The sequence below is a fragment of the Elephas maximus genome, chromosome 12 (assembly GCF_024166365.1).
Source record: "Elephas maximus indicus isolate mEleMax1 chromosome 12, mEleMax1 primary haplotype, whole genome shotgun sequence".
In the NCBI taxonomy this organism is placed as follows: domain Eukaryota; kingdom Metazoa; phylum Chordata; class Mammalia; order Proboscidea; family Elephantidae; genus Elephas; species Elephas maximus.
The window spans coordinates 46,197,498-46,217,468 of record NC_064830.1 but is presented as its reverse complement, the minus strand read 5'-3'; the positions used below and the strand labels follow the sequence as shown (position 1 = coordinate 46,217,468).

At 42.6% G+C, this 19,971-nt stretch overlaps 2 protein-coding genes across 4 annotated transcripts in view; one reads left to right on the top strand and one right to left on the bottom strand.

The window, feature by feature from the left end:
* Nucleotides 1-6,455, bottom strand: part of SLC4A1AP (solute carrier family 4 member 1 adaptor protein) — a 70,569-nt gene extending 64,114 nt beyond the window's left edge. Inside the window, exon 1 of the mRNA XM_049904719.1 lies at nt 5,586-6,455. Coding sequence (XP_049760676.1) covers nt 5,586-6,248 — 663 coding nt within the window. The 5' untranslated portion in view covers nt 6,249-6,455. The remainder of the gene's footprint in view (nt 1-5,585) is intronic.
* Nucleotides 6,456-6,502: 47 nt separating this feature from the next.
* Nucleotides 6,503-19,491, top strand: SUPT7L (SPT7 like, STAGA complex subunit gamma). 3 transcript variants are annotated; one of them, XM_049904722.1, is made up of 6 exons: nt 6,503-6,821; nt 9,444-9,542; nt 10,180-10,797; nt 16,520-16,844; nt 17,794-18,031; nt 19,229-19,491. In XM_049904722.1, exons 3-6 carry the CDS (start codon nt 10,385-10,387, stop codon nt 19,489-19,491), a joined length of 1,239 nt encoding a protein of 412 aa, XP_049760679.1. In that variant the 5' UTR covers nt 6,503-6,821; nt 9,444-9,542; nt 10,180-10,384. The 3 variants fall into 3 exon arrangements, with proteins under 3 accessions (XP_049760679.1, XP_049760678.1, XP_049760680.1); XM_049904721.1 differs by lacking the exon at nt 9,444-9,542; XM_049904723.1 differs by lacking the exon at nt 9,444-9,542 and having other exon boundaries at nt 10,156-10,797.
* Nucleotides 19,492-19,971: the final 480 nt, after the last annotated feature.

Sequence of the window (19,971 nt, the reverse complement as noted above, 5' to 3'; positions counted from 1 at the left end):
ATACAAGGCATAAACAGAATACAAAACATTACCAAAAATGATGAAGAGAAACCCAATAACTGGGAGCTCCTAAAAATCAAACACCTATGCTCAACTAAAGACTTCACCAAAAGAGTAAAAGGACCACCTACAGATTGGGAAAGAATTTTCAGCTATGACATCTCCGACCAGCACCTGATCTCTAAAATCTACATGATTCTGTCAAAACTCAACCACAAAAACACAAACAACCCAATCAAAAAGTGGGCAAAGGATATGAACACACATTTCACTAAAGAAGATATTCAGGCAGCTAACAGATACATGAGAAAATGCTCTCGATCATTAGCCATTAGAGAAATGCAAATTAAAACTACGATGAGATTCCATCTCACACCAACAAGGCTGGCATTAATCCAAAAAACACAAAATAATAAATGTTGGAGAGGCTGCGGAGAGATTGGAACTCTCATACACTGCTGGTGGGAATGTAAAATGGTACAACCACTTTGGAAATCTATCTGGCGTTATCTTAAACAGTTAGAAATAGAACTACCATACAACCCAGAAATCCCACTCCTCGGAATATACCCTAGAGATACCAGAGCCTTCACACAAACAGATATATGCACACCCATGTTTATTGCAGCTCTGTTTACAATAGCAAAAAGTTGGAAGCAACCAAGGTGTCCATCAACGGATGAATGGGTAAATAAATTGTGGTATATTCACACAATGGAATACTACGCATCGATAAAGAACAGTGACGAATCTGTGAAACATTTCATAACATGGAGGAACCTGGAAGGCATTATGCTGAGTGAAATTAGTCAGAGGCAAAAGGACAAATATTGTATAAGACCACTATTATAAGATCTTGAGAAACAGTAAACCTGGGAAGAACACATACTTTTGTGGTTATGAGGCGGGGAGGGAGGGAGGGTGGGAGAGGGTTTTTTATCGATTAATCAGTAGATAAGAACTGCTTTAGGTGAAGGGAAAGACAACACTCAATACATGGAAGGTCAGCTCAGTTGGACTGGACCAAAAGCAAAGAAGTTTCCAGGATAAAATGAATGCTGCAAAGGTCAGCAGAGCAGGGGCGGGGGTCTGGGGAACATGGTTTGAGGGGACTTCTAAGTCAATTGGCAAAATAATTCTAGTATGAAATCATTTTGCATCCCACTTTCAAATGTGGCGTCTGGGGTCTTAAATGCTAACAAGCGGCCATCTAAGATGCAGCAATTGGTCTCAACCCACCTGGAGCAAAGGAAAATGAAGAACACCAAGGCCACACGACAACTAAGAGCCCAAGAGACAGAAAGGGCCACATGAACCAGAGACCTACATCACCCTGAGACCAGAAGAACTAGTTGGTGCCCGGCCACAATCGATGACTGCCCTGACAGGGAGCACAGCAGAGGACCCCTGAGGGAGCAGGAGATCAGTGGGATGCAGATCCCAAATTCTCATAAAAAGACCAAACTTAATGGTCTGACTGAGACTAGAGGAATCCCGGCGGCCATGGTCCCCAGACCTTCTGTTAGCACAGGACAGGAACCATCCCCAAAGACAACTCATCAGACATGAAAGGGACTGGTCAGCGGGTGGGAGAGAGACGCTGATGAAGAGTGAGCTAATTATATCAGGTGGACACTTGAGATTGTGTTGGCAACTCTTGTCTGGAGGGGGGATGGGAGGATAGAGAGAGAGGGAAGCCGGCAAAATTCTCACAAAAGGAGAGACTGAAAGGGCTGACTCGAGGGGGAGAGCAAGTGGGAGTACGGAGTAAGATGTATGTAAACTTATATGTGACAGACTGATTGGATTTGTAAATGTTCACTTGAAGCTTAATAAAAGCTAAAAAAAAAAAAAGTGGCAAAATGGTCATGAAAGGAGAGACTGGAGGAGGGAGCGGGCTTACTCATTAGGGGGAGAGTAAATGGGAGTATGTAGTAAGGTGTATGTAAGTTAATATGTGAGAGACTGACTTGATTTGTAAACTTTCACTTAAAGCACAATAAAAAATATTAAAAAAAAAACTCGTGATAAAGATAGTTCTTGGAAAAGTCTACGTAATTAGATAAGTCATAACTAGGCTACAGAATACACACACACGCAAACTTAATTAACCAATCCGAGTGCTACATGTGGATTAAGTGAACGACAACCAATCATTTTAAATCTCTCTTTTAGGAAACTCCCTAACAGTTTCTACGGTATATAAGCTGTATATTTTCTGAGGGGTGGTCCCTGTTCTCAAAGTTTTTCCACCCAATAAAACATTTAACTCTAATTGACTTACTGATCAGAGTCTTGACAGTTCTGGTGGAAAAGATCCCTTACCATGAGTAAACAGGTACTGGTGTTCAGGACCCTTTGTGCCCACTGTTTCCCTCACCAATCTCAGAGTCAGAGGATCAGTCTCTCCCAGATTTTGCATTTTGCCAGCCTCTACAACCATGTGAGCCATTTCCTTGAGATAACATCTTCCTCTCTCTTACTCTCCCTCTCTTTCTCTCTTTATATATATGCTTTATGGTTTTGCTCCTCTATAGAACCCAGCCTAAGACACAAGGTAAACAGCTTCCTTGACTGGGTGTCAAGTCCACGATTGAGCCTCAAACCTGGGCTATACCTAGTACCATTAGTTATTTGTGTTCTCTGTTTTTATTCCTTTTAAGGGCAGGCAACCATGTCATCCATTCCCAGGGTGCCAAAATGATTATTTTGTTCTCTGCTCAGATTTTGCCTCTCACCCCCAATTGGCAAGGACTTTGTAGATTAGGCTATCTAGTTCCAACCCTCTGATTTTTTAGAACACTTAATGCTAGTTTAAATCTTAGAGTCTTCTGTTCATTGTCTTAGTTATCTAGTGCTGCTATAACAGAAATACCACAAGTGGATGACTTCAACAAACAGAAATTTATTTTCTCACAGTCCGGTAGGCTAGAAGTTCAAATTCAAGGCTTCAGCTCTGGGGGAAGGCTTTCTCTCTCTGTTGTCCTCCTCAGCAATCTTCCCCCGGACTAGGAGCTTCTCCATGCAGGAACCTCAGGTCCAAAGGATAGGCTCTGCTCCCAGCACTGCTTTCTTGGTGGCATAAGGTCCCCTTTCTCTGCTTGGTTCCCTTTCCTTTTTATCTCTTGAGAGATAAAAGGTGGTGCAGGCCACACCCGGGGAAACTCCCTTTACATTGGATCAGGGATATGACCTGAGTAAGAGTGCTACAATCCCACCCTAATCCTCTTCAACATAAAATTACAATCACAAAATGGAGGACAACCACACCATACTGGGAATCATGGCCTAACCAAGTTGACACATATTTTGGGGGTACACGATTCAATTCATGACATTCATCAACTTAAAAGGGATTCCAAACCTCCAATTGATCGAACTTCTGGTTTCCATTCTTTTCTTTGGGCAATCTGCCCTAGTTTAGGAATTTCAAAAGACAATCAGTAATATATTCAAGTCTGCAGAGCCTTTTGTCATTCTATTTCATACATGCTGGTATTTAAGGGCAGTCACACCCTAGAAAAACTAATCATTAACTTTAAATGGAAAGGAAAGAGGCCGCAGATAAGTAAAGCACTATTGGAGAAGAAGAATAAAGTAGGAGGATTCCCACTACCCGACCTCAGAACCTATTATACAGCTACGGTAGTCAAAACAGCCTAGTACTGGTACAACGAAAGATACATTGACCAATGAAACAGAATTGAGAACCCAGATGTAAATCCATCCACCTATGGTCACCTGATCTTCGACAATGGCCCAAAGTCCATCAAATGGGGAAAAGACAGTCTTTTTAACAAATGGTGCTCGTAAAACTGGACGCCTAACTGCAAAAAAAATGAAACACGACCCATACCTCACACCATACACAAAAATTAATTCAGAATGGATCAAAGACCTACATATAAAACCAAAACTACAAAGATCGTAGAAGAAAAAATGGGAACAACGCTAGAGGTCCTAATATACAGCATTAACAGGATACAAAATATAACTAACAACACACAAAGTCCAGAAGAGAAGCTAGATAAACACTTATGCTCATCAAACGACTATACCAAAAGAGTAAAAAGAGATGCTACAGACTGGGAAAAAAAAAGTGGCTATGACAAATCCAACAAAGTTCTAATCTCTGAAATCTACAGGAAAATCCAACACCTCTACCACAAAAAGAGAAATAATCCAATCAAAACACAGGCAAAGGAAATGAAGAAACACTTCTTAAGACATTCAAGAGGCTAACAGACACATGAAGAAATGCTCCTGATCAGTAGCCGTTAACCAAAAAAACAAAACCAAACCCGTTGCCATCAAGTCGATACCAACTCATAGGGGCCCTATAGGACAGGGTAGAACTGCCTCATAGAGTTTCCAAGGAGCACCTGGTGGATTCGAACTGCCAACCTTTTGGTTAGCAGCTGTAGCACTTAACCACTAAGCCACCAGGGTTTCAGAAAAACCCATTAGAGAAATGCAAATCAAAACCACAAAGAGACACCGTCTCACCCCCAGCATTACTGGCAGGAATTTAAAAAAAAAAAAAAAAACAGTAAATAACAAATGTTAGAGAGGCTGTGGGGAGATTGGCACTCTTACAGACTGCTAGTGGGAATCCAAAATGGTACAACCATTTTGCAAAACGATATGGCATGTCCTCAGAAAGCTAGGAATAGAAATACCATATGATCCAGCAATCCCACTTCTAGGAATACATCCTAGAGAAATAAGAGCCGTCACACGAATAGACATATGCACACCCATGTTCACTGCCGCATTATTCACAATAGCAAAAAGACAGAAACAACCTAGATACCCATCAACAGAAGAATAGATAAACAAACTATGTTACATACACATAATGGAGTACCACGCAAAGATAAAGAACAACGACGAATCTGGGAAGCAACTCATATGGATGAATCTGGAGGGCATATATGCTGAGTGAAATGAGTCAATCACAAAAGGACAAGTACTGTATGAGACCAGCTACTATACAAATTTATCAAAGAATCTTTGATGGTTACAAGGGAGGGGAGGGGTGGGAGAGGAGGAAAAAAATAGTCACATCCTAGTGGGATTAAGGTAACCAGAAGGGGGACAACGTTAAAGAAAATGCCTCCCCCCTCCTTTAAACTTAACTTTTAACCTTTCACATAGGCTAAAAACTCATGTTAAAGACAGTTCTGAGAAAAGTATAATTAGATAAGCCATAACTAGCTTACAGAATGCAGACTTCCACCAATCCAAGCCACCTCTTGTCGATTAAGTAAATGACAACCGTTTCAAATTTCCGTTTTAAGAAATCCCCTAACAGTTTGTACTGCATACAAGCTGATCAAAACTCTAATATGACGAGGTCATCTCTTCTGAGGGGTGCTCCCTGTTCGAGGACAGTTTTTCCACCCAATAAAATCTTTTAACTCTAACTGAGTTATGGATCAGATTTCTTCTCTCGACAGGGGCTAGGTTCCTCCATTTCTGGAATCGCTGACTGGGGCAATCTCCTTCCTCAGCGAAAGCTTAAGGAGCTCAGGGACACAGACCGGTGCACTCCAGAGACTGCTATTCTAGGTTTTCTGATTTACCTGCAGGATAAAAAGCCGGGTGCTGCCTCCAAAGCGAAGAACATGTCCGACGTGAACCCGACAATAAGTGCGGGGAAGGATGCGGATTTTGTTGAGAAAAGTACCATGGGTGCTTCCCAGATCGTAGAGGTAGAAGCCAGGCCCGTGGCCGTCGCTTTCTCCGTCAGGGCCGGACACCCTGTGCTGCAGCACGGCGTGGTACCGAGACACCGAAGGGTGCTCCAGGCACACGTCGCAGCTAGACAGCCGCCCGAAAGAGCAGAGACTCGTCCCTTTCAAGCTACGGGTGCCAAGGATGGTGCCGCCCTTCAGGACCTCTAGGCTGTAGGAGGCCGTGGCTGGGCCGCCCCACGGAGGCTCTTGGTAGGCAGGAGCTCGGGTTGGGCCGCCAGGGGAAGAAGCCGCTGTGGGGGGACGCGGCTGCTCCTTCTTCGCAACCCTAGTCTCCCCACTGTCCGGCCGGGCCGGTGGGACTTCGGGCGCACCGGAATCAGGGTCCAGCAGCGCCGCGGGCCTTCCTTTCTTCACCTCCTCTGGGTTTGCGGGATTGGTGACCGGGGGCTTCCCCCGCACCGCCGGGGGCATCGGCAGGGCTGGCTTCTTGAAGTCACCGCTGAGTTCTAGCGGAGCCGGCGGCTCTAACTGCGAGGGGAAATCAGCCATCCTCCACCGGGTGAAGTCTCGAACTCTGCTCCTGGGAAACTTCACCCGTCGGTCGCTACGTTCCTACTTAGGCCTCCTTCTACCCAGCTCCTAGCGGCTTCTTTGGGTAACGATGGTGGCGTTGCTTCTTTACGACCCTGAACGTTGCGAAGTGGTGCGGTAATAAAGAAAGGTCACAATAAGAGGAAAAACCAAAAAATGCTATGCGGAATGGGGACGTCTTTATAAGGTACAACAGGATAGTAATAACTTCCTGTCGCAAACCTGAGTAAAAAGAACCGCTTCCGGCGGCATTGGACCAAATCAACAAGCCAGCCTTCCGGGCCCGGTGGGACTCTTCTCAAGCTTCTCAGAGACGTAAATCTGCTGCGACAGTGAATAGTGGCACTTCTTTGGCTCGGCTCAGGTCCAGACCTCTCCGTCTCTCGGCTGCCCCGGGGATCAGGCAACCCAAGGATGCTGTGGGTTGTGGCCCGCAGAACGTGACTGAGGAGCCCCGGGGAGGGACTCGGGCATTCCTTGGGCTTGGCTTGGTGCCTGCCCTTCGCCTCCCTTCTCGCTGTTTCGGTGAAGGTAGGCGGATTTTTCTGTTACGTCGTTCATTCATTTATTCTTTCCGTAACCAATTATTGAGGCAGCATAGTTCAGTGGTTAAGAGTACGGAGTCTGCCGTCCAACTCTCTTGATTTCCTCCTCGGTCGCTTGTGACATTGGGCAAGGTATTGGGCCTCAGTTTCCGCATCAGAAACAATGGTAATAATAATAGTATCTACAGTAAAGTCAAAGAAACCCTGGTGGCGTAGTGCTTAAGAGCTCCGGCTGCTAAGTAAAGATTCTGCAGTTCGAATTCACCAGGCGCTCCTTGGAAACTCTATGGGATAGTTCTACCTTGTCCTATAGAGTCGCTGTCAAGTCGTAATCGACTCGACGGCAACGGGTTTGGTTTGTTTGGTACAATAAAGGCAAAGCCTGGCACATAGTAAGCACTCGATAAATGCTAGGTATTACTGTGTACTAGACACCATACTAAGATCATGGCCGTGAGGAGTAGATAAGAGAACAGAATTGATTGCGATTGAGTCCTAGTTAAAATCCAGGGATAAATGCGGTGATGGAAAATGCAAAGTGCTATGAGAATATAGTGAAGGGAGATGTACTAGGGAGGTAACGAAGGGTGTGATGGTTAAGATTGGCTGGGCCATGATTCTCAATGTTTTGGCAGTCTTATAATGTTCTGATCACTTCCCTGTTGAGATTTGATATGTGATCACTCCCATGATGGGATCTGCTGCGAGTAGCTAATCAGTTGGAAGGGACTTTCCTCAGGCATTGGAAATGAGCGGCAAGGCTAAGGGGCTTTTTAATTGCGCTGGACTTGCAGCTGGCTCCTGTTCGTTTGACCTCCAGTTCTTGGGACTTGAGCTAGAGCTTATCTGTGGTCTTGCCTGCCAATCTTCATAACCTGTGAGCAAGAGCTCTGCTCTCTGACCTGCTGATCTTGGGTCCACCAGCCCTTAAGGCTGTGTGAATCGGAAGAAGCCTCTATCCTGACCCATGAACTTGGGACATTCCAGCCTCTACAAGTTCGTGAGCCATTTCCTTGATATAAACCTCTGTTTTCTGAGACCATTTATATAATGGCCCTGCCTTCCAGACTCTAGGTATTGGTCACACACTCTGGATTCTGTGTGGAGGTCCCTTGGCCCTAGGCTTCAGCTCCACTTTCTAGGTCCTCTGGGACAGCAGCTCTGCTCCTTCAGCTTTGGATGGCCTCATTCTTCTAGTGCATCTGAGTGGCAACCCCACCCTTTGAGACCCCATAGGTTGTGGCCATACCCTTTGAGACTGAGGCAGCTCTGCTTCCCATGTTCCTTGTCTCTTCAGTTTCAGCTTCCTGGTTCCTTGGCCTCTGAGCCCCTCGGGACTCTCAGTCTGTGTCTGCCCTGCTGGGGCAAGTGTTCCAAAGCTCTTTAGCTCCACTGATAAGTGCCTGCGGCACCCCACTCCACCAGTAAACTTCGACCAGAAGACACTCAGCTCTCTTGCTCCATGGGTCGGCAGGCCTAACACCACTAATAAGTGCCTGGAGGCACCCCACTCCACCAGGAAGCCTCTTGAGCAGAGGCACTCAGCTCTCACTCCATGCGTCAGCTCCAGTGCTGTTTTACACTGGTCTCCTGATTCTGTTGCTGCTGGTTCTCTGCTGCACCCTTTTCACTGTCTGCACCATCCCCAGTGTGACAGTTCCACTAACAGTCTCTTCAAGGCCAACTAGGCTTTTACTATTAGGCACTTTAAAATTCCTCTACCCTCTGCCCATTCACAGTTTCAAAACCACGTCTACATTTTAGGTATTTGTTTAGAGCAGCACCCCCCCGCCCCACCCCAGTGCCAAATTCTATCTTAGTCATCTAGTGGTGCTATGGCAGAAATACTACAAGCTGATGGCTTCAACAAAGAGAAATTTATTTTGTCACAGTCTAGGAGGCTGGAAGACCAAATTCAGAGTGCCAGCTCTAAGGGAAGGCTTTCTCTCTCTGTTAGCTCTAGAGGAAGGCCCTTGTCATCAATGTTCTCTTGCTCTAGGAACTTCGAGAGGAATCTCAGGGCCAAAGGATGCTCTCTGCTCCCGACACTGCTTTCTTGGTGGTATGAGGACCCCCTGTCTCTCTGCTCCGTTCTCTCTTTTATATCTCAAAAAGAGATTAGCTTAAATTGTTGATAAATCTTGTAGATTGAGTCTACATAACTGTCGCTTATCCCATCTCATTAACATCATAGAGATAGGATTTACAACACATAGGAAAATCACATTAGATGACAAAATGGTGGACAGTCACACAACAATGGTAATCATCGCCTAGCCAAGTTGACAGATATTGTGGGGCGACATAATGCAATCCATGACAGAGGGGGATGACTTAAGCTGTACTTAAGAATGAATACAAGTCAGCCAGGGATGTGGGAGTTGGCGGGGCATTTCTGCCAGAGACCATAGCTTAAAAAATCAATAGCTAAAATGCATGGCATTCTTAAGCAACTGAGTAGTATGATACTGTTAGAACTAAGGTGGTCATTTTCCCTAAGAAACTCCTTTTTGGTGCTTCCTGTGTACCAGGTCTATGCCTCTAGAATAGTACTTATCACATACTTTCATGCTGAAATGTTCTGATTATATTCCCTCCCTCACCTCAGGACAAGGATCTTACATCATTGGTCTTTGCCTCTCCACATAATGCCTGGCATTCTATAAAACTTTGTTTAACTTGAGGAGACATATGGGAGTCTGGAAAGGTGGGTTGAAGCAAGAGTGTGAATTTTATTCAATGCTAGGCCAAAGAATTGACTGATTTTTTTCCCAGTAGGCAGTAGGAAGCCATTAGATCTGAGTTTTAAAAATATGAAGTCTAGCAGAAGTATGGAAAATAGATTAGACACAATTGAGACTGGAAGAAGCAATACCAGTTAAGAGTCTACAGAAATCTCTCAGATTCTTTTCTATACATATGAATCAGAAGCAGAAAGCATAAGGCCATTTACATTAGTGTTTCCTAAACTTTTCTACCAGGACCAGTTAAAAGGTACCCATGCTTGACATATGCAGAGTAAGAACCACTTTTTCTTATGTTTAACTCTATTCCCTTTTTTCCTACTGATCTAGGACAGATGTGTCAAGATACTCTGAAAAATACTCTAGGCCTTCTATTTAAGCATCATCCTTTGCAGATTGTTCAGGATTGGGCATGATGGTAGTTCTAGTAATGAGTTAGTGAAGTGAGATGGAAAATAAGGGGCACTAGAGCCCCAGATACCATTACAGCTATTAGTGTACTATTGACCCAGATTTTACCTGTGGTTCAGTACAGTAGAAAGTATCATTGTGATTGTGATGACTGGCATTTAACAGTTATATTTCTCTTAATTTCTTCAGGGAGAACATCTTTGGTCCTGTAGTTTTGCTGACACAGTCATTTTTCTAAGTGATCTTGAACAGCCTATTTCTTATATAAATAGTTGGCTAGGCTTCATATTTTTCACTACAGAAGCCTAAAACCTTTGGTTGCCAGAGATTTAAAAACACTACTCTTAGCATACATCTACATTTAACCTGAGAGCTCTTCGCTTCTTAGTCCAAAATGTTGAGGTATTGGGGAGAGATACCAATCTCATCAAGCCAAACCAATAGAAGTTCCTTTGATTTGCTCCCACGGGAGTTCCGTCTGGTGGAAGTCCATGACCCTCCCTTGCACCAGCCTTCAGCCAACAAGCCCAGGCCCCCCACTATGCTGGACATCCCCTCAGAGCCTTGCAGCCTCACCATCCATACTATTCAGCTGATCCAGCACAACCGACGTCTGCGCAACCTCATTGCCACAGCTCAGGCCCAGAATCAGCAGCAGACAGAAGGTGTAAAGACTGAAGAGAGTGAACCCCTTCCTGCCTGCCCTGGATCACCTCCTCTCCCTGATGACCTCCTGCCTTTAGATTGCAAGAATCTCAATGCACCGTTCCAGATCCGGCACAGTGACCCAGAGAGTGACTTCTACCGGTAAGGGAAGGCTTTGCTATTATCCTACTTTTCTCAAATAATGACCCCAACAACCCTGTCAGGCATGTACAGGCATACTGTGGAGATATTGCAGGTTTGGTTCCAGACTACCGCAATACAGCAATAAAGCAAATCACATGAATTTTTTGGTTTCCCAGTGCATATAAAAGTTATGTTTACACTATACTGTAGTCTATTAAGTGTACAATAACTTTATGTCTAAGAAAACAATGTATATATACCTTATCTTAAAAATACTTTACTACTAAAAAATGACCACCATCTGAGGCTTCAGCAAGTCGTAATCTTTATGCTGGTGGAAGGTCTTGCCTCAGTGTTGATGGCTGCTGACTGATCAGGGTGGTGGTTGCTGAAAGTTCAGGTGGCTGTGGCGGTTTCTTAAAATAAGACAACAATGAAGTTTGCCACATCGATTGACTCTTCCTTTCATGAAAGATTTCTCTGTAGCATGCAATGCTGTTTGACAGCATTTTATCCACAGTAGAACTTCTTTCAAAATTGGAGTCAGTCCTCTCAAACCCTGCTGCTGCTTTATCAACTAAGTTTATGTAATAGTCTAAATTCTTTGTTGTCATTTGAACAGTGTTCACAGCATCTTCATCAAGAGTAGATTCCATCTCAAGAAACCACTTCCTTTGCTCATCCATAAGAAGCAACTCCTCATTCATTAAAGTTTTATCGTGAGATTGCAGCAATTCAGTCACATCTTCAGGGTCCACTTCTAATTCTAGTTCTCTTGCTATTTCCACCACATCTGCAGTCACTTCCTCCACTGAAGTCTTGAATCCCTCAAAGTCAACCATGAGGGTTGGAATCAATTTCTTCCAAACTCCTGTTAACGTTGATATTTTGACCTCCCATGAATCACGAATGTTCTTAATGGCATCTAGAATGGTGAATCCTTTCCAGAAGGTTTTCAATTTAGTTTGCCCAGAGAAATCAGTATCTATGGCAGCTATAGCCTTATGAAATGTATTTCTTAAATAATAAGACTTGAAAGTCAGAATTACTCCTTGATCCATGGGCGTCGGGATGGATGTTAGCAGGCATGAAAACAACATTAATTTCTTGTACACTCCATCAGAACTCTTGGGTGACCAGGTGCATTGTCAACGAACAGTAATATTTTTAAGTCTTTTTTTCTGAGCAGTAGGTCTGAGCTGTGAGCTTAAAATATTCAGTAAGCCATGTTGTAAACAGATGTGCTGTCATCCAGGCTTTGTTGTTCCATTTACAGAGCACAGGCAGAGTAGATTTAGCATAATTCTTAAGGGCCCTAGGATTTTTGGAATGATAAATGAGCATTGGCTTCAACTTAAAGTCACCAGCTGCGTTAGCCCCTAACAAGAGAGTCAGCCTGCCCTTTGAAACTTTGAAACCAGCCACTGACTTCTCCTCTCTAGCTGTGAAAGTCCTAGATGGCATCTTCTTCCAATATAAGGCTATTTGCTCTACTTTGAAAATCCGTTGTTTAGTGTAGCTATCTTCAACAGGTTGATCTTCTGGATAACTTGCTATAGCTTCTACATCAGCACTTACTGTTTCACCTTGCACTTTTATGTTATGGAGGCAGCTTCTTTCCTTAAACCTCATGAACCAACGTCTGCTAGCTTCAGTTTTTTCTTTTGCAGCGTCCTCATCGCTCTTAGCCTTTATAGAATTGAAGAGAGTTAGGGCCTTGTTCTGAATTAGGCTTTGGCTTAAAGGAATGTTGGATTTTCTATCCAGCCGACTAAAACTTTCTCCATATCAGCAATAAGGCTATTTCACTTTCTCATCATTCATGTGTTCACTAGAGTAGCACTTTTAATTTCCTTTAAGAACTTTGCTTTTGCATTCACAACTTGGCTAACTTTGGCGCAAGAGGCCTAGCTTTCAGCCTATCTCGGCTTTCAACATGCCTTCCTCACTAAGCTTAATATTTGTAGCTTTTCATTAAAAGTGAGAGACATGTGACTCCTTCTTTTACTTGAACACTTAGAGGCCCTTGTAGGGTTATTAATTGGCCTAATTTCAGTATTGTTGTGTCTCAGGGAATAGGGAGGCCTGAGGAGTAGGAGAGAGACGGGAACGGGCAATCGGAGGAGCAGTCAGAACACATGCAGCATTTATCGATCTAAGTCTGCTCTCTTATATGGGTATAGTTTGTGGCCCCCCAAAACAATTACAATAGTAACATCACAGACCACCATAACAGATAAAATAATAATGAAAAATTTGAAATATTGTGAGAATTACCAAAATGTGACACAGAGACACAAAGTGAGCACTGCTGTTGGAAAAACGGTGCTGACAGACTCGCTTGACGCAGGGTTGCCACAAACATTCCATTTGTAAAAAAACTCAATGTCTGTCAAGTGCGATAAAGTGAAGCACAATAAAACAAGGTATGCCTGTAATAGCATTTTCCATTTTCCACATGAGGAAATTGAGGATAAGAGATAGTAACTGACTTGGCCAAGGTTTCTTAATTAGTGCGAGGCATAAGACGTGAACTCCAACCATTTGAATCCAGAGGCTGTATTCTTTCAATTTTTGATGCAACAAATATTTACTGAGTACTTACTATGTGCCGAGCACTTTACTAGGAGCAAAGTAATACACTGGTATGTAAAACAGGCCATGGCCTCATGGTCCTTACTGTCTAGCCTGTTTGATTTAAGAAGAACTCCGGTGGCACAGTGATTAAGTGATACTATGGGTTTGAAGAGCCCTTGTGGCACAGTGAATAAGTGCTTGGCTGCTAACTGAAAGGTCGGCAGTTCGGACCCACCAGCTGCTCTGTGGGAGAAAGATGTGGTAGTCTACCTCAGTAAAGACTACAGCCCTAGAAACCCTATGGGACAGTTCTACTGTGTCCTATAGTGTCACTATGAGTCAAAATCAACTAGACAGCAGTGGGTTTATTATTATTACGGGTTTAGCCCAGTGTCCTCAAATTGGGATTTATGGACTCATTCTGATATTATTCGGAATCCACAAGTTCAATACAAATATTTTAAAACTGTATGTTTTCATTTTGATAACATAGTTTAAGAAATACTAATACAAGGATATTCTTGATCCTTGCTGTCCAAGACCAGGAGCATCAACATCACTTGGGAGCTTGTTAGAAATGCAGAATCCCAGGCCCCACCCAGACCTGCTGAATCAGAACCTCCATTTTAACAAATCCCTAGAAGGTTCTTTTATGCACATTTAATTTTGAGAAGCACTGCTCCAGAGCTTCTGAATGCCTGTCTTATGACCTAGTGCTACTACTAGTTTTCAGCAAGTTCATATTTGGTGCCAAATAATAATTTTTTTCTTTTGAAAATTTTCAAACCTACAGAAAAGTTTAAATAATAGTACAGTGAACACCCAAATACCTTTTATCTGATTCCTTGTTAAAATTTTGCCCCATTTACTTTCTCACATATGTGTATGTACATATACATGCAAATATGTACACACGTATATATATGTATATACACACATATACTTTATTTGCCAAACATTGTAAAGTCAGTTGCAGGCATCACATTTCACCGCTAAAGTTTTCAGCATGCATATCCTAAAACTAAGAAAATTTTTCTACATAATCACAGTACTGTTATCACACCAAAGCAGATGAACATTAATTCAGTATCATCTAATATATCCATACTCAGATTTCTCCAGTTGTCCCCCAAAGTATTTTTTTTAGATGTATTTTTCCCAGTTCATGCATTGCATTTGATTGTTATGTCTCTTCAGTATTTTTTAAGTTAGAATAGCTCCTTCCTTTTTAAAAAACATACTAATTTTTTTTAAAGAGTCCAGATCAGTTGTCTTGTAGAATGTTTCATTAGCTGGATTTTCTGATTATTTCCTCAAAAGTAGATTCAGGTTAAATATTTTTGACAAAAATATTACATAAGTGATATTGTGTTATCACTTATTGCATCTGCCTCTTGGTGATAATAGTTGCTATTTTAATTGTCTGAGAAATGAGAAAAGAGCAGAAATAGATTTCTGTAAGGATCGCAGGTGGACCAGATGAACGCCTGATGATGTCAAGCTGTAATGTGTAGTTAAAGGTTTTGAAGTCTTTGGAATAGGGAAAAGGGGTGGGATAGCTGGGTCGTTACACAGCATAAGCTCGGATAAATTTTACCCAACTCAGAAAACTTGCTGCATGGCAATGAGTTCCATATTTACATTTAGAGAGCAATTTAGTTTCAGTAAAATAATATCATCCATCACATTAAATTGATGCTGTTAGTTAGAATTGTGTAGTTTTGTGTCTAATCTCTAATTTTAATTGTCATGTAAGAGCTGTGAATATCAAACGTTTATACCTCCATTGCCATCGCGTCAACTCTGACTCATAGTGACCCAATAGGACAGAGTAGAACTGCCCCATAGGTTTTCCAAGGAGCACCTGGCAGATTCAAACTGCTGACGTTTTGGTTAGCAGCCCTAGTTCTTAACCACTACGCCACCAGGGTTTCCCCGTTTATACCTAGGTTTGTACATATTGAAGAAACTTTATAATAATTTATATCAGCCATGGGAGTGCCAAAAGAATTACTTTCCTTTTAAAGATTTCCATACATCATTCAAATAAAGCAATACTGGCTTACCTCTCTGCTTTTTAGGCACTTCTGAGGCCTTTAGCCCTCGGCCCAGAGAGACTGATCGTGGAAAATGATAACGGAAACATTAAAAGTTACTCGGTATCTTATTTTCCAACTATTAAGGCATGTGAATTGCAATAGTTGCTGCTAAACAGCTGACAATAAAGTGGGTGAATGGCTCTTCCAGCACTCCTGTGCAACATGGAGACCAGGGGAAAGCGATTTTCTGTGCTCTGCTTTATTCTTCTCTATTTACTTCCTTTGTCAAGGGCAGGCAGAGGACAGACAGGAATTTTCAGAAGGTGGATAAATTATTAGAGGCTTGGTTAAAGTTATTTTTAAGAAGTAGAACAACTTTTGAAGTTTTTTCTTGGAAAGATTAAGATTTCTGCGGTAGTGATTAGGAGCAAAATGATGTATTATGAAGACCACGAAGTCATACGCTCCACCACTTACTAATAACACACAAATAACTTTTGACAAGTCAATCCATCTGAACCTCAATTTCCTCACTGGCCAAATAGGAATAATAATATGGGCCTTACCCATTTTACAGCATAGGATAGGATGAAAATATAAGCTGTTCATGGTTTAAATTGCTCTTAGAAAATTGAGTTGCCTTCCCAGTTTTAAAAATGATCCTTTATACTTATATAAAGAATTTCCTAACTGGGACTCTGAATTTCTGAAAGCCCATATATTGCCCAGGATGTGAGGAAACAGTTGCGGTTAATTAGAAATTACAACACCATTGAGCAGTGTCTGAGTTTTACTGTTAATCAGATCCTGAAAGTGATCAAAACTGAGCAGTTAGTAGAAAAAAAGAGGAAACTTATTTACTAGATACCCTTTTGTATTGCTTAAACTATTACAGACACACATTGCCTGTTTAAACTTTATGTAATTGGAGGAGCTCAGAAATATGACTCCAGGTTGGCGAGACATGTCCTGACAGCAGCAGGATGAAACTGGGCTACATAAGCTGGATACAGTTTCCCTGGGAAGCAGGGACAGTAGTTTGCCTGGAATTGTAAAACGCTTAGGGAGACAGGGCACATCACCCCTACGTGAGAGCACTAACAGTACTGTGTCTCCACTTCCAGTGGGAAAGGGGAGCCTGTAACTGAACTCAGCTGGCACTCCTGTCGACAGCTTCTCTACCAGGCAGTGGCCACAATCCTGGCCCACGCCGGCTTTGAGAGTGCTAATGAAAGTGTCCTGGAGACCCTAACTGATGTGGCACACGAGTATTGCCTTAAGTTCACCAAGTTGCTGCGCTTTGCTGCGGATCGAGAGGCCCGACTGGGGCAGACTCCTTTCCCTGACATTATGGAGCAGGTATTCCATGAAGTGGGCATTGGCAGTGTGCTTTCCCTCCAGAAGTTCTGGCAGCACCGCATCAAGGACTATCACAGTTACATGCTACAGGTGAGATGACCCTGTGAAGGAACAGGCAAAAGTTTCCCATCTAGGGGTGTTCAGCAGGTTCCCACAACACTAGCTCTAGAATGCAGAACACAGGGTCTTGGAACTTAGTTTTCTCATAACCCTACCTGTGTTCCATCAGGCCTAATCACTGATTTGGCTAGACCCCAGGAGTCTCCTTTACTCAACGAGTGACCCCATTCATTGATAATAATACTTCCTCTGGAAGAAACTACAGACAGGTATGTGGAGTTTAAGAGAATGTGGTTGGCATGCTTTTATTCAGCAACAATTTATTGAGTAGCTGTTCTGAGTCAGGCACTGTGGGATACAGCGTTAACAAGACAAGTTCCTAGGGCTTGCGTTCTTGCTGAGGGGGAAAAAAAACAAGTAAATAATTATCAAACAATTTCAGATTGCGTTAAGTGCAATAAAAAACTAAAAAAAAAGTGAGGTGATATTGCCCAGAGGATGGGGAGGACACTATTTTGGTTAGAACCAGAAATATCTAATAAATCCAACCTTTGTGGCCTTATGCAAGTCATTTGTTCATTGTTTATTTCCCCAAATCTAAAATATGATTCATTTTTTAACACCCAACAAAAAAGTCTTTGCTAAGTGTCCAGATTTCCCACACCATTCATTATATACATGGGGTAGGTATGTCAAATGTTAGTTTTTATAGCTAAAAATTAATCTTTTCTGATTTATCTTTAACCAGCGTTAACTTTTATTTTTTGCTGTACGTACAAGCTCTCTCTGCCAAACTTTCTTTACATGTCTCTATCACTTATAAACACAAACTCAACATTGAACAGATTCCCTCCACTGGCAATGGATATTTTAAAACTCTTCCGTTACTTATTGTATTAGCTTTTCCATAGGATGTCCCAAGCTGACTATGCAGCTTGCTTTTAACATTTTTGAAAAATTAACTCTTGCTTGCCAACAGATTAGTAAACAACTCTCCGAAGAGTACGAAAGGATTGTCAATCCTGAGAAGGCCACAGAGGACACCAAACCTGTAAAGATCAAGGAGGAACCTGTGAGCGACATCACTTTCCCTGTCAGCGAGGAGCTGGAGGCAGACCTTGCTTCTGGAGACCAGTCACTGCCCATGGGGGTCCTTGGGGCTCAGAGTGAGCGTTTCCCATCTAACCTGGAGGTTGAAGCTTCACCACAGGCTTCAAGTAAGAGAGATCAACTTACTCACTTTGATTGTGGGAGATCTGCTGATCTCAGTACTTTGTGCTTTTTGAAATCAAGCCCTAGAGGTGAGAGAACAAAAGTGGGGTGGGCAGGGGAATGAAAGTCTTGAACCAAAGATAGCCACACTCATCTAGAGATACCAACCTTCTTCTCTGTAATTGGTGGAAGAGAGGACTAGCACAGCTTTACAAGCATGCTTTAAAATGATTCCTAGTAAGGATGGAGATGCTGTATCTGTTCTCCTGTTGATTGTTGTTGTTGTTAGGTGTCATTGAGTTGGTTCCGACTCATAGCAACTCTATGTACAACTGAACGAAACACTGTCCGGTCCTGTACCATCCTCACAATGGTTATGTTTGAGCCCATTGTTGCAGCCACTGTGTCAGTTCATCTTGTTGAGGGTCTTCCCCTTTTTCACTGACCCTCTACCAAGCTTGATGTCCTTCTCCAGGGACTGGTCCCTCCTGATAATATGTCCAAAGTACATGAAACGAAGTCTCGCCATCCTTGCTTCTAAGGAGCACTCTGGCTGTACTTCTTCCAGGACAGATTTGTTCGTTCTTCTGGCAATCCATGGTATATTCAGTATTTTTCACCAACACCGTAATTCAAAGGCATCAATTCTTCGGTCTTATTCATTGTCCGGCTTTCATATGCATATAAGGCGATTGAAAACACCATGGTGCCTTTGTCCTCAAAGTGACATTTTTGCTTTTTAACACTTTTAAAGAGGTTTTTTGCAGATTTGCTGCAATCCTGTTGATTACCAGGGTTGATCCAGTTGATCCAATTTTTTTCCTTAGTATTCTGCACTGGTTCTCCCTGATGCTTGTACTTACTTTAATAAGACAACTGCCAGATAGATTGAAGAATGTTAATTATTCAAGGATGTTTGACTAGTTGGCTTCCTTGAGTACCCCAACAAATTTGAGATTAAAGCAGTTGAAATAGGGCTGCTCGGTGATGTGGAAGAAAGGAGTAAAAAGAAAGATACTCAGAGTTGGTAACTTTTTGATGATGGAAAAGCAGACTAACAACCATATTCTCCAGCCAAGTACCAGGGTCAGAGTGAAAACTGAACTCAAAAGACACTACTCTGCCCTGGGTGGTATGTTCATTCTACTTCGTTCTACCCTTGGCTCACCACTAGGTATATGTTTTATTTAACCTGTTTCTAGGTTCAGAGGTAAATGCTTCACCCCTTTGGAACCTGGCCCATGTGAAAATGGAGCCTCAAGAGAGTGAAGAAGGCACTGTCTCTGGGCATGGTGTGCTGGGCAGTGATGTCTTCGAGGAGCCCATGTCAGGCATGAGTGAAGCCGGAATCCCCCAGAGCCCTGATGACTCAGACAGCAGTTATGGTTCCCACTCTACTGATAGCCTCATGGGGTCCTCCCCTGTCTTCAACCAGCGCTGTAAGAAGAGGATGAGAAAAATATAGAAGAAAAAGAGAGAGAATTTCTGTACAAACTTCATCATGACCCAATAGGAAACCTTGATGTATTAAAATCTGTCTCCATAAACAGTGATTTGACTTTTACAGTGGATTTTTCTGATTTCACTAGTACTGAATTTAACCAAGTAAGGTTGCATTTTACTGTTGCATTGTTTTCGTAAAGTTTTCCACAGCAACCAAGCCACCTTTCACAGATAGAACGTGACACTGAGATGGTAATCAGGAAACCAGAGCGCTCTGTTGACTCATCTTTACTGATGGACAAGTCACTTTACCTCTCTAGCGCCATTTCTCTCGCATATCTGAAAAGAATCAAACCTGCTTTGACCTGCGTTGCAGGGATGTTGTGGGGACTGAGATGTTTGCTAAACCTCAAAGCTATGGTTGAGTTGACTCACAACTAAAAATATGCTATCAGATTTTTTTTTCTTTTTTCATTTAACTTGCTTATTTTTGGTCTAAATC